Source organism: Girardinichthys multiradiatus, chromosome 1 (assembly GCF_021462225.1).
Source record: "Girardinichthys multiradiatus isolate DD_20200921_A chromosome 1, DD_fGirMul_XY1, whole genome shotgun sequence".
NCBI lineage: Eukaryota > Metazoa > Chordata > Actinopteri > Cyprinodontiformes > Goodeidae > Girardinichthys > Girardinichthys multiradiatus.
In genome coordinates, this window is record NC_061794.1 from 28,756,061 (window position 1) to 28,768,195 (window position 12,135).

Genomic DNA, 12,135 nt, shown 5'->3' on the forward strand with positions numbered 1-12,135 from the left:
CTAATTAAAGTTTGATTAATTTTAAAAGTAAAAAATAAATAGAAAAAAGCCCCCCTTCTATTGCTGCAGGTGTATCAAATCAATCAACTAGGCTTGCTGAATGTCTCTGCAGACATTTGTAAATGAATGGGTTGCTCAGTAAATTCTGTCATGGTACCATGATAGGATGCCCCCTGTACGATAAACCTTCAGATTAGCTCAAGAACCGTGTGTATAGATGCAAAGCATCAGAAAGAATGATGAAAAGTTTTACATTATTGCATCTGACACTTTGCACTTGAGGGCATGCAGTAACAGTATGCTCTCTGGAGGCTGGGTTTTGCAGTTGCCAGGAGATTAGTCTAGAAGGTGTAACATTTGGCGCAAAGGATTTCTTGATGCTTCCACACACAATACATATTCAACAATTTTATTCTTCCAATTTTTCAGCAGTTTGGGTATGATCTCTTCTTGTTTCAACACAACTGTGCCCCAGGGTACAAACCAAGGTCTATAAAGTCAGGAATTAGCAAGTTTGGTGTGGAACAACTTGACTGGCCTTCACAATGTTGTGACCTCAACCCAATAGACTGTGAGCCAAGTCTAAAAATTCCCATAAACACTCTCCAAAACCTTGCATTTTTAGAAGAGTTGAAGCTGTTATAGGTGCAAAGGGTAGGCCACATCATTCATAAATCCTGTGGATTAAGGATGGTTTGTCACCGTAGCTCATGTGTGTGAAAGCAAGTGACCCAGTACTTTTTGGCTGTATAAGGTATTTTCACCCATATTGTCAGTAAGTGTGGGGTGTGCTATATATATGTATATTAAAATAGAAACACATCATACTGGGTTGTTTTTATTCGTATAGCATGAAGGAAGTTTGTTTAAAGTGTAACTGTACTGTCAACTGAGACAGGATTAATACCAGTAAGTATTCCATTTGATTTTTTAAGATTTATCATTTATCCTTCTGCTCATAAATATTTATGCTGTGGTATTTTGGTTTTTTTGTTGGTATTTTTATGTCTTGTTTGTTTTTTTTTTTTTTGGTCATTTTAAAGCTTTAAGTAAAAACTTTACATGCAAATTTAAGTGCACAAGATGGCTGTTCGTTCCATTTGTTCTATGAACCTGACTTCAGCTCTGAAGTTCTTCTTTACAGAAGAGCAGGAAAGACAACATCGACAGCTCATTATAAGGAAGTGCCAGAAGATTTCGATCTGCAACAAAAGCAAGCACAAAACTAAAACCCGATTCAATAAAATTAATTTGATCTCTATCCGGCTGCACGCTTTGAACAAGAGTAATCATTCAGTCTTTACAACTTCTGTGTTAAAACAAAACAAAACAAATCTGGGAATTCTTGCGGTAACAGAAATCATCTTCCGATTTTGTGAAGTTCTCATAACAACCAAAAGCTAGACACACTGGGAGTGTCTTTGAGCAGATTTAAGACAACTATTGTCCTTCTGCAAGGATATCAGTGCAGGTGTGTCAGTGGGAGTGATGCAGGCAAACGTGGGAAACTCCTCTGACATTCCCAGAAAGGATACTTCCAGGATCCCTGGTTCCAGTCTGATTCTCATCCAACATGAAGCAGTGGCTGTCGGTTGTGGCTTTGGGTGAGTAAACCAGATTCCTTTCTTCTTTAAAACGTTTTAGCTGCTTGCATTTAGATTACCATTTACTTATACTGTAAATTTTACATTAATAATTTTTAATGACTGTTTGCAATGATAAAACTGAGACACTGTGTGCATCATAGAAGCCTTCTGTACATGTGTTGCACGATACAGTGTGCTGAAAGTCAACTGACACATAACCCCGAAATGTAAGAGATTTTTTGTTTTTAAAACAATTGTTGCAATAGTTCAAACAAATTAAAACAACCGGTTTAATTCTAATTTGTCTTTGAAGAAGAAAATAAAACAACGGTTTCCCAAATGACTAAAACGTACCAATATTTAATCACTATCAACCTCAAAAAAGACACCAATAGATGCCTATTTGAGCTAATTCAGTTCAATCAATCAATGCTCTTGTTTTTCTTCCTTATTCTAGAATCTCTCTTTATGCACATATGTCACCAGTCCTTACTCCAGAAGAGACGCTGTTTTTTTAACGTGACAAACTCAAATAACAGTGGATACTATTCTGCTGGTAATGTGAGTGGCTCCGTGCAGCTCTGTGAAAACACCGACTGCTGTTTGGCCATTTATAAAATCAAAAATGGCACGCAGCAGGTCGACACTCTTGGTAAGAAAGCTTGATGTCCAGATCACAGAATCATGAACGTATTGACAAAAAAGAGTCTTATTAAAATTTTGTTTAAAGCTTCTTCTGTTCAACATCCAAAGGCGAAGTCATGTGGATGAATTGTTTTTGCGAACATCAAGTTTTCATGCATTGTCCTTATTTATTTGTTTACCTTGTTTGTTTGTTATTTTTAGCATGCAACAGGGTAATTATGTCTTGCCCGGAGGCAACCTGCAAGCCGCAACCACGCATCAAAAATAGCTTTATTATATGTACTTGCGGAACAGACCTGTGCAACATAAACAAATCATGGAGTCCAGAACAACCTGCAGAAACCCACTTTTATACAGCAGGTACTAATTAAAACAAGTTGTTCTTAACAATTGTGTTAAGACTGTTAATCTCTGCTTCAGTTTTTCTTAATGAAGTTTGACTCTTTTAAGAAAAATAAATAAATAAATTAACTTGTATTTTACTGTATACACTGTTTTTGTTTTAGTTGAAATCACAAAAACAGTGTTGGTGTTGGTGGTGTTGGTGGTGATTCTGTTCTCTACTGTTTTCATCGTCATTGCTTCCAAGTGGAGAAGACTCTGCAAGAAAAAAAGTAAGCTTCATTTCTGAAAACATTACTGATAAATCAACAAATTATTGTCATGTTTCTAATCTCTTACAAACTGCTGCCCATTTGCTTTTCTTGCATTTTCCTGAGGACTGCTTCATACACTTCTGTGGTTTGATGATAGATTTTCACAGAGCTTACTCCGGAAAGATGAATCAAAACCCTGTTTTTTTTTATCCTACTAGGAAAATTCAGGAGCTTTGCACATCGTGAGCATATTTTTCATCTTTAAATCAACAACTTATTAGTTTTAAAGCTTTGCTTTACAAGTGGTACCTCTGGATATGTTGGGATTATGATTATTGATTAATTAATTTTTATCAAGAATTATAATTAAAAATCATAATTTGAGAAAATTAATTTCTTAACCAAAAAATCCTCATTTATGAATCGAAACCAGAGATGTTCTCTGGTGTTATAATTGTGGCCCAAAGCCCTTGATAATTACAATTATTAAATTCTCAAGAATAGTTGATAACTATTATTAGGTGTCATTGTTTAATCAACCGTTTCTGCCGAAACATGGGGAACTTTAACTTTATTTTGACTGACAAATCACTCTTGCACAAAATAAACACAAACGCCTTCTCTTTATCTATGTGAAATTTATTAAATCAACAGCCCTGATACAACTTGCTCTTCCGATTCAATAATCTTCACCTAATCAAACATGCAAAGTTCTACACAAAAGGGTTAAAAATATCTAACTAAACAAAATAAAACAACAGCATTGCGTGTGTATGAAATCAAACCAGCAGTTATGACAGTTATGGCAAAAATACAAGAGGAATATGGTGTTGAAAGAAACTTTGGAAGCGCCACTCCCAAAGTGGGGCTTAGTTACACTGTAAGTCATAAAAACATCCCCCACCGCTGTGGAATTCCGAGCACACAAAGGGTTGTAAAACTTTTGTCGGCAACTAATAAAACATGAAGTTGAAGACAAAGAAAATATGTTGATTTTCACCACAAGGTTATTATAGCAATTCAGTTCCACAGCGCACCTGCGTTCAGGTGTCCAGACAGTAAAAACACAACTTGCGAGACTCGGCGGCCTCCGAAATTCAACAGCAATCAAGTTTCAAAAAAACAATGGCATGCACATACAATTCAGAACACATTAGACTATAAGTGGCGATTCTAAATCGCACTAAAACCCTACTCTACTCTACCCTGCCCAACCTATTTCTAATAAAGAAATAAAAATAAAAGAACGGATTTTACTTGATGTTGTCTCCTCTGAGTAGAGGGAGAGAGAGAAGGGGGTGAAGCGTTTCCACGCGTTCGTGGATAACTCAGAGAAGAACGGTCCCTTTTCCTTCTTTGTGGCCTCCTTGGCAGAAAGGTGAAGAATATGATGGACTGTCACTACTCAACTGGAACAAAAAAAAACAAGGAGGAAAAATTACGTCTCCTTGAAAACTCTGTGGTTTTTTTTGGTCACGTGTTAAATCCACCCCTTCGATCAATAAATTTGAAAACATAAAAGCCTTCTTATTCCTGTAAGCTTAATTCGCTTAGTTTTCTCGTTGGCCAACGCGGAGAATGAATGAAAGTCCACGTGGGATTTCCTTCTCCAGAATGATGCGCTTCAGTTGCCGGTAACCGCGTCTCGGTTCCAAGCTGAAAAGCAATGGTGGGCCGTCTCATACTCTGTTATATAGTTGACTGTGGCATCAGAGCTGCGACGCCCCTGTCCTGGGATTTGTAGTAGCGGACTGTCCTGGGATACAAAATGGCTGATGATGCCATAAGGCCTGGTGGCGTCCAGCAACGTGCAAATGGTCCAACATTTCGCAAACAAAATGGTCCAACAGATAAAAATAGAAAAATATTTTTTTATATGATGTTTATAGTGTCCATCAAGCATTTAAAAACATAAATGTCTAGTAAAAATATACCATGGAAAATGCCTGTGGTGCACCTTTTAATCCCTGTTGATTCAGTTGATATAATTAATTTAAATGAGAATTTTTGTAAAGTTGAACAATTTTGGGCATAAAAAAGAGCTTTGCTGTTGTTTATGATGATTACTAGAGAAAAGAAACATGTCTCTTTTTTACATTAAAGAACCCCCCATCTTGTAAAGTAACTACAATGACCTCTCAAATGCAAAAGTGATATTCTTTGTTGAAAGAATAACCTTTAAATTATAAAATTAGAAATTTCAAAGTATATGTGGATGACCTTGAAAAATTGGCAAGCATGTATAGGTTTTGAAAGGATCCGGTAATATATATCTGAAATGTGAAATTTTGTATTGATAATTTTACATTTTCTCTATTTTCAGTGTTTTTACTGTCCTTCTTAATTTTGTCCTGGTTTCAGCCAAAATGGACATCCAAGTTGCAGGTAGGCATGTATTGCAGTTCCAAAGGTATATTTGTTTCACAAAACTGCTGGTGAAGATCTGCATCTCTTTCTTTAGTAAAGCAGTGCAGGGCTGGACCTTGGTGGCCATTTCAGTAACAAATCAGTAGCTCGATCCCACCTGTGTGACAACATCATCAGAGAAACACACCAACTTGTTTTGTTCATATGTCAAACAAAAAAGCCTCAAAGGTCAAAAAATATTCTTGAGTGATTGTTTGAACGTTTTATCTAACGATGAAGTTTTTTATGATGTCTCCACTCAACCTTGGGCCTCTTTCATTCTCTGGTAAAACTGACCTTGGTTTTTATCTCTGACACATAACACCCCTTGAGCTTCGCTATTCTTCTGCAACATCTTTGCAGATGTTTAGCCAGGCCAGTTTAAAAAGAAAAAATCATTTTTTGTGTGAGATTAACTGTAAAATGTTTGATGTATATTTTTAGAGGAGCATCTTCTGTCTTCCTGTCAAGACTATAAGGTCCAACAACTATGTTCCTGTCAAAGAAAAGCTTCAGAGAACCAGATTACTGACATTGAACTACAGGGGGTAGGTTCCATACTGAAATTGAATTAGATTCTATTAGATTAATTTACATTAGACTGCACAGTGTTCCTCACAGTGTTGTTCAGCCATGATTTTAGGTCCTGATGTCCTTTACATTTTTATTTTTTTCCTTACAGGTTCTGGGACAGGGTCAGTTTGCTACTGTTTACCAAGGGAAGCACAGGAGATCTATGGTGGCTGTGAAAGTGTACCCTGCAAAGTGGAAGCATCATTTTATTAAGGAAAAGGAGGTGTACGAGCTTCCACTGATGAAGCATGAGGGGACGGCCCAGTTCTTAGGCACAGGGAGGAAACCAGACGATGGAAGCCTGCTCATTGTGCTTCAGTACGCTGAATATGTAAGCTGGAACAAGTGCTTTAATGTTAACCATTCTAAACTCAAACTGCATTAAACTTCGGTTTGGTTCTGTTGTACACTGAACATGTTGAGGGTAAATAACCTTGATTGTTTTCATTTTGCTGAATGATCAATAGTTGGGTCAATAAAAACGAACAGATCATCATATTAAAAACAATATAGTGTTATTTAATGTTAAAAGGCGAGCATACATTATTAGCTAAGGTTTTCTTTTGTTATGTGAACATCATTCAAAGGGAAGCTCCTGTAGAATGTTCAGCAAATGACAACTAGAAAAATGTGACTACCAAAAGACTAAATTAAGTAATCATTGAGTGTTAAACACCTAAAATACATTAATTACTGAGAGGTTTTCATTTCCAAGCTAAAACCTAACAAAAAACATGAATCTTTTATTTTATTCAGCATTGTCTAGCTAGATAACTTGCTATGTATGTGTTGGATTGTGTTTATGATCCTGCAGACATCTTGGTAGAAGGCAGCATCTACAGAACCATACTTTATCTGATGTGAAGATTAATGGTTTAGATTGAACTTGAGGATTGCAAGCTCCCCCTTTTTTCCTCCAAATGGTCATTATGGCCAAGCACTTCAAGTTTTGTTTCGTCTGACCACAGAATATATCTCTAAAAAGTAAATGTGTCCCTGAGTGCATTTGCAAGCTCTAATCTGGTTATTTATGTTGCTTTTAGAATAATGGCTTCTGCCTCTCTAAGTGGCTCGCAACTCTCTTACCATGCTTCTTTGTGGAGATGGTCCAGCCGGCATCTCCATGAGGGTTTTTCCTTTTGTTCTGGTGTTGATACATACATACATACACTTTGAACCACAACATTTTCATTTCTGGGACACAGAACCCGTCTCCTTCCTGAACAATATGATGACGAACATTCCCATACTTTTTATACCTCTATATAATTGTGTGAAAAGATTAAAGTGACACAAGGAAACAGTGTGTTTAAAGTGTTCCCTTAAAATACATCTATAGGTGTTCATCCATTTAATTCAAACGTTGTGAATCCATTTTTTTAATTATCAAATCACCCATATTTGGGCGTTGCTTGAAAGTAATATATATGAATTGCTAAACTTGATGAAAGTAATTGAAAAATCTCTCTCATTATTCTGACATTTAGCAAATAGAAATGATTTTGGTAATTTTAACAGATCTAAAACAGAAACTGCGTCTGATTTAAAGTCAGACACACAAAAAACGTTGTTTTACTTCTTATACAGTGTATGTAAACATCATGTTACAACTGGACATCCATATATATATATAGCAGGACCATGATTTTAGCTCTTCTCAGATCCTGCCGCTAGTTAAGAGATAACATTGTTGAATATGTTTTGGCTAGTAAATTTATGTCAAACAAACCTGATATAATTGTGTTTCTCAAACTGGTTAGTAAACAAAAGGCAAAAAAGATTTTTAGACATCTGAATTAAATAAAGGATCCAAGTGGCATTTTCATTCCCCATTTTCATTACCTCTGCCAAGGAAGTTATGTTTACAGTTGAGTCAGTCTGTCTGTCTGTCTGTCTGTCTGTCTGTCTGTCTGTCTGTCTGTCTGTCTGTAACTTTAGGAAAAATGTTACAGACAGATTTTTATGATTTTGTTTTTTACCAAATGTGTGCCTAAGCCAAAGGTAGAATCCATCAAATTTTGGTGGTGGTCATGATCTGGATCCAGGATTTTTTAAAGGTTTCTTCACCATTGTGAGACAGAGCAATTTTTAAAATATTTGCACCTAACTCCACAAACACAAAACACAAAGGCTTGGCAAAAATTTATGTAAAAACATAATCATATGTTCTATGGCAAAGTTTCTTGATGATTGCAGCAGAATTGCTGTGATCAAGGATGTGGAAAAATATAGAGCCAATAGAAATTATGTAAGGTAACAAATAAAGCTAGAGATGTACTAACACCAAATTGTACGTAGCTGAAGTTTTACTGGTTCAGTAGGGTGCTAATAGATTTGTGCAATCTGCCAGTTTCCCTACTTTGGGTGCCGGAGGAATGCAGTCTCTGACTGTCTTGTTATTAATGTTTTGATTTCTTGGACTGAAAGGTGAATTTATATTGTCTTTTATGCCCACTGTACTGAGTGCCAAACTTCTTGAGTCCTGGACAACCATCTTCTCTTTGATTTCAGGGTTCTCTTCATTGTTTTTTGTGTAAACATACCAGCAGCTGGATGCTGTCCATGAAGCTATGCCAGAGCTTATCGGAGGGACTTTCCTATCTTCACTCTGACCTCCACGGCAATGGTACCGGCCAGAATCCCACACCACAAAAATGTATTTGCATGTCCACATTGTAGCAATCTTATTATGTGTATAGATGGTAGAGAGCTGAATTTGAAGGTACTTATCAAATGAAGTATTTCTTTTAACCAATAACTAATAGAAACTGCAAATAAAGAACTAAAAAACATCAGCTGGGAAATTGAGTTTAGATTTCTACCACAGGATTTTGTAAAATTACAACATTTTTAAAGGGTGTGCAAAAGAAAGGATACATTTGCAGGGTGTGTGCAGACGCCAAGGTGATTCTGCTTGTATTGCCTCAACAACTTACATCAAAACAGTGGTGATGGAGCCGGTCTTAGAATACCTGCAAATCTGGTGTAGCTTACACATGTTAATCACTTGTTCACAAGGTAATTCCTCTTAACTTGTGTAAAACTAATTTAGTTGACTTATATTAGTACAATTTATCAAATTATCATCTCTCTTTCTGGTTTTTGAGAAATGCATTGTTTTCTTGCTTTATTTTGCTGGTTTTGCCTACAATGAGGATATGGAGCTGGGGCTTGCATGAGTAATAAACTGGACTGCAGGTGCAAGCAGGATGGGATTAACTGGTAGTACTGGGTTCATCATAAGTCTCACTGACAAGGCAGCGATTCTCAGCAACAGTAATATGTGATGCAGAAATTCTACAATTTCTGGCTATTAAACTAACCTTTCAGGTTGTACTAATTTAATAAAAAAAATCCTCTTAACAATTTATCATCACCAAATAATCCAGACATAGTTCTTGCATACGGCTCAAACGTTTATAGCTGCTGGTGTGCAGAATACAAAAAATGTCATCACAAGGAAATATGATTAGAAAGATTCAAATGAAATGGAAAAAATGTAAATAAAAGTATTTCTCTTGCACAGACATGCACAAACCTCCTGTTGCTCACAGAGACCTCAGCAGCTCTAATGTACTGGTGAGAGCCGATGGGACCTGTGTCCTGTGTGATTTTGGATCCTCTACTATCCTGCGTTCCTGTTTAGGACATCGCTTCTGGCAGGACCACTCCACAAACATGGAGGTGAGACATTTTGGTGGGAATCAGTCCTACTGCCAAATCAGGTTATTTAAAGAAAACTCAATAAAAAAAAAAGAAATCTGCACAGTGTAACGTGAGGTAACTGATTATGTGCCTACTAAATCCCTAAAAGGAACCATGCATCTAACATCAGAGTTAAATTTTTTTCCTGCGGTCATCCTCAGTATTGCACGCTCAACTACATGTCCCCTGAGATCCTGGAGGGCTCTGTGAATCTCAGCAGCAGCTCATTTCTCCTGCAAGGAGACATCTATGCCTTGGGTCTGATTTTATGGGAGATATGGATGCGATGCTCTGATTTATTTCCAGGTAAGTCATTGTTATTAGCACCATGTGATCAAAGTAATACATTAACTTTTTCTACAAATCTGTTATATTTAGATTAGTTTTATTACAAATCTAAATCATTTCAGATTTGTCTGTGTTAAAATAAACATTTGCAAGAAATATAGACCCATAGGTGTCTCTATTTGAACTCCAAATAGAAGTTGTGCAGTCATTGTTTGGTTTAATGTATTATGCTGACTCATGTGGGCCACAAAGAATATCTTAATTGAGGAAGTGATGCCATGGAGTGTTGACCAGATGGTGGTGCTCCAACACTGAAACATCTCACAGATCACAGGAGTTGAGAACTCTATAACTCAGCTTCGCATTTCTCAATGAACTGTATAAAAGACATAGATATTAAGAGAATGTTGCATGACACCTGTGTCAGAAACATATTTTTTCTGAGGGGAGTGGTGGACTAGTGGTTAGAGAGCAGGGCATTTGCATCCTGGCGAGGCCACAAGTACCCTGGTTCAAATCCCACAGCCTGCCACTCTGGGTCCCTGAGCAAGACCTTTAGTCCCTGAATGTTCGTCGGACGCTGCACAATGGCAGGCCACAGCTCCCTATAGGGAATGGATTAAATGCAGAAGTTAATTTCTCCATTGTGAGATCAATAAAGTCTAAATTATTATTAAAGTTTTTCCCCCCTCAAGATATTCTTAAAACACCTGGTAAGGAAGTTTGTGCACACATCTGATCAGTTTGGCCAGTGGTCTAGTAAAACATGTTCAGTTAAACATTGTTTTGACATGTTAACTGATTCAACAAACTCATCTTTTCCTAATACCCAGTATGTGTATAGAAATGTTGAACGCCACTTTTTGGTTTGTGTGCTGCTTAGAAGGCAGAAACCCAGACACTCTTCTATGATAGGTTTGCAACTAAAGGGTTGTTTTACATATATGTTTCGAATTCCTAAATTGTGAAAACAGACCATATTCTGCATACAGATTACAGAATAAATTAAGTTCAGAGTTTGTGTGAACATCTCCTTCTACAGGTGCCGCTGTCCCACAGCATTTCCTGCCTTATCAACTGGAGCTGGAGGCCAATGTAACAATGGAGAGGCTCATCCTTTATGTGTCTGAGATGGACAGAAGACCCTCCATACCTGAAAACTGGGACATGTTACCACAGGTATTCACTGGGGCTTTTTTCTCTTGCTCATAGTTGAGTTTACTGGATTTCAAGAGTGACGTATGTTTTCTGGATGCTAAACATTTCTCAGGGACTTGTGCTGAAGGAGCTGCTGATAGGCTGCTGGGACCGCGACACAGATGCTCGACTGACCGCTCCATGTGTGGTAGACAGATTAATCTCTATGTAGCCTTCTTAACATTATGGTTTTTGGTCTTTTTTTTCAGTTGACACATTTAAGTAAACACAGTAATACTAATAGTGTTCTTTTTGCTTCACCACTGTGTGTTGAATCTGTTTATTTTTAACAGACTGGATAGGCGCATACTAAGAATTCACATGTAATCTGCTTGTAGACTTTCAATTAAAGACTGTTTGATGATGGTTTCTATATTTATTGTTCTCTCAGGAAATATAACACATAGGCACTGCAAGATCAACATGTGTCTTTCTTTATTTAAAGATAAAAAGTTACAGAGCAAGAAATTGACTTTTAATCACTGTTTCTAGGTGATGGAAATGGTAACAAAAGACATAAGTCTAAATAAAAAAATGTGAACATGTAAAGGGGAACAAGAAATAATATGGCTGCTGAGGCATTTATCACTAAACGTAAATAAAAGGTCATAGTGTGGTGTAGTTCTTTCACCTGCTGATTGCAGAACAGTCTGGGGCATTAATGCAAATTATGAATGACATCTAAGGTATGAAGTTCTTGTTTTTTTTTCCATCATTCCACCTTTACCTTCACCCACACAGGTGTTTTAATTTCATCAACAATTACACATTTACACATGTAAATTACACATACCTTAATCATTTCAAAATTTCATTAAACAGGTTTTAGAGGTAATAAATTATTTTCTGCTGCTTGTTTCTAAGTTGGTCACATCTACTTAAGATGCCATCCAACTTTGGACCAGTTCAAAACTGGGTCAAAGACTCTGTGGCATGTTCTGCTCATTGGCTTTAAGGAGGTACTCTCAACCCAAAGACATTTTTGGCATTACGAAGACAAATATAAAAAATGTGAATTGAGGAACCCCTGGCGATTGTCCAGGAATGTTGCTTGTGTGACTAAATTTGTGCATCTTGGGCTCATTTTGGGCTAATTGACAAGCGGTTCTTGAAGAATAAGGGCCATAGTTTAGCCCCTT

The 12,135-nt window shown here is 37.0% G+C and overlaps 1 protein-coding gene across 6 annotated transcripts; it reads left to right on the top strand.

The window, feature by feature from the left end:
* The first annotated feature begins 1,482 nt into the window (after positions 1-1,482).
* On the top strand, positions 1,483-11,362 carry LOC124871756 (bone morphogenetic protein receptor type-2-like). Of its 6 annotated transcripts, none has more exons than XM_047371289.1 (13): positions 1,483-1,604; positions 2,044-2,238; positions 2,433-2,591; positions 2,738-2,845; positions 3,046-3,069; positions 5,189-5,212; positions 5,678-5,781; positions 5,916-6,137; positions 8,318-8,432; positions 9,333-9,490; positions 9,673-9,817; positions 10,842-10,978; positions 11,070-11,362. In XM_047371289.1, exons 1-13 carry the CDS (start codon positions 1,574-1,576, stop codon positions 11,166-11,168), a joined length of 1,521 nt encoding a protein of 506 aa, XP_047227245.1. In that variant the 5' UTR covers positions 1,483-1,573; the 3' UTR covers positions 11,169-11,362. The 6 variants fall into 6 exon arrangements, with proteins under 6 accessions (XP_047227245.1, XP_047227263.1, XP_047227254.1 ...); XM_047371307.1 differs by having other exon boundaries at positions 2,821-2,845; positions 5,151-5,212; XM_047371298.1 differs by lacking the exon at positions 3,046-3,069.
* Positions 11,363-12,135: the final 773 nt, after the last annotated feature.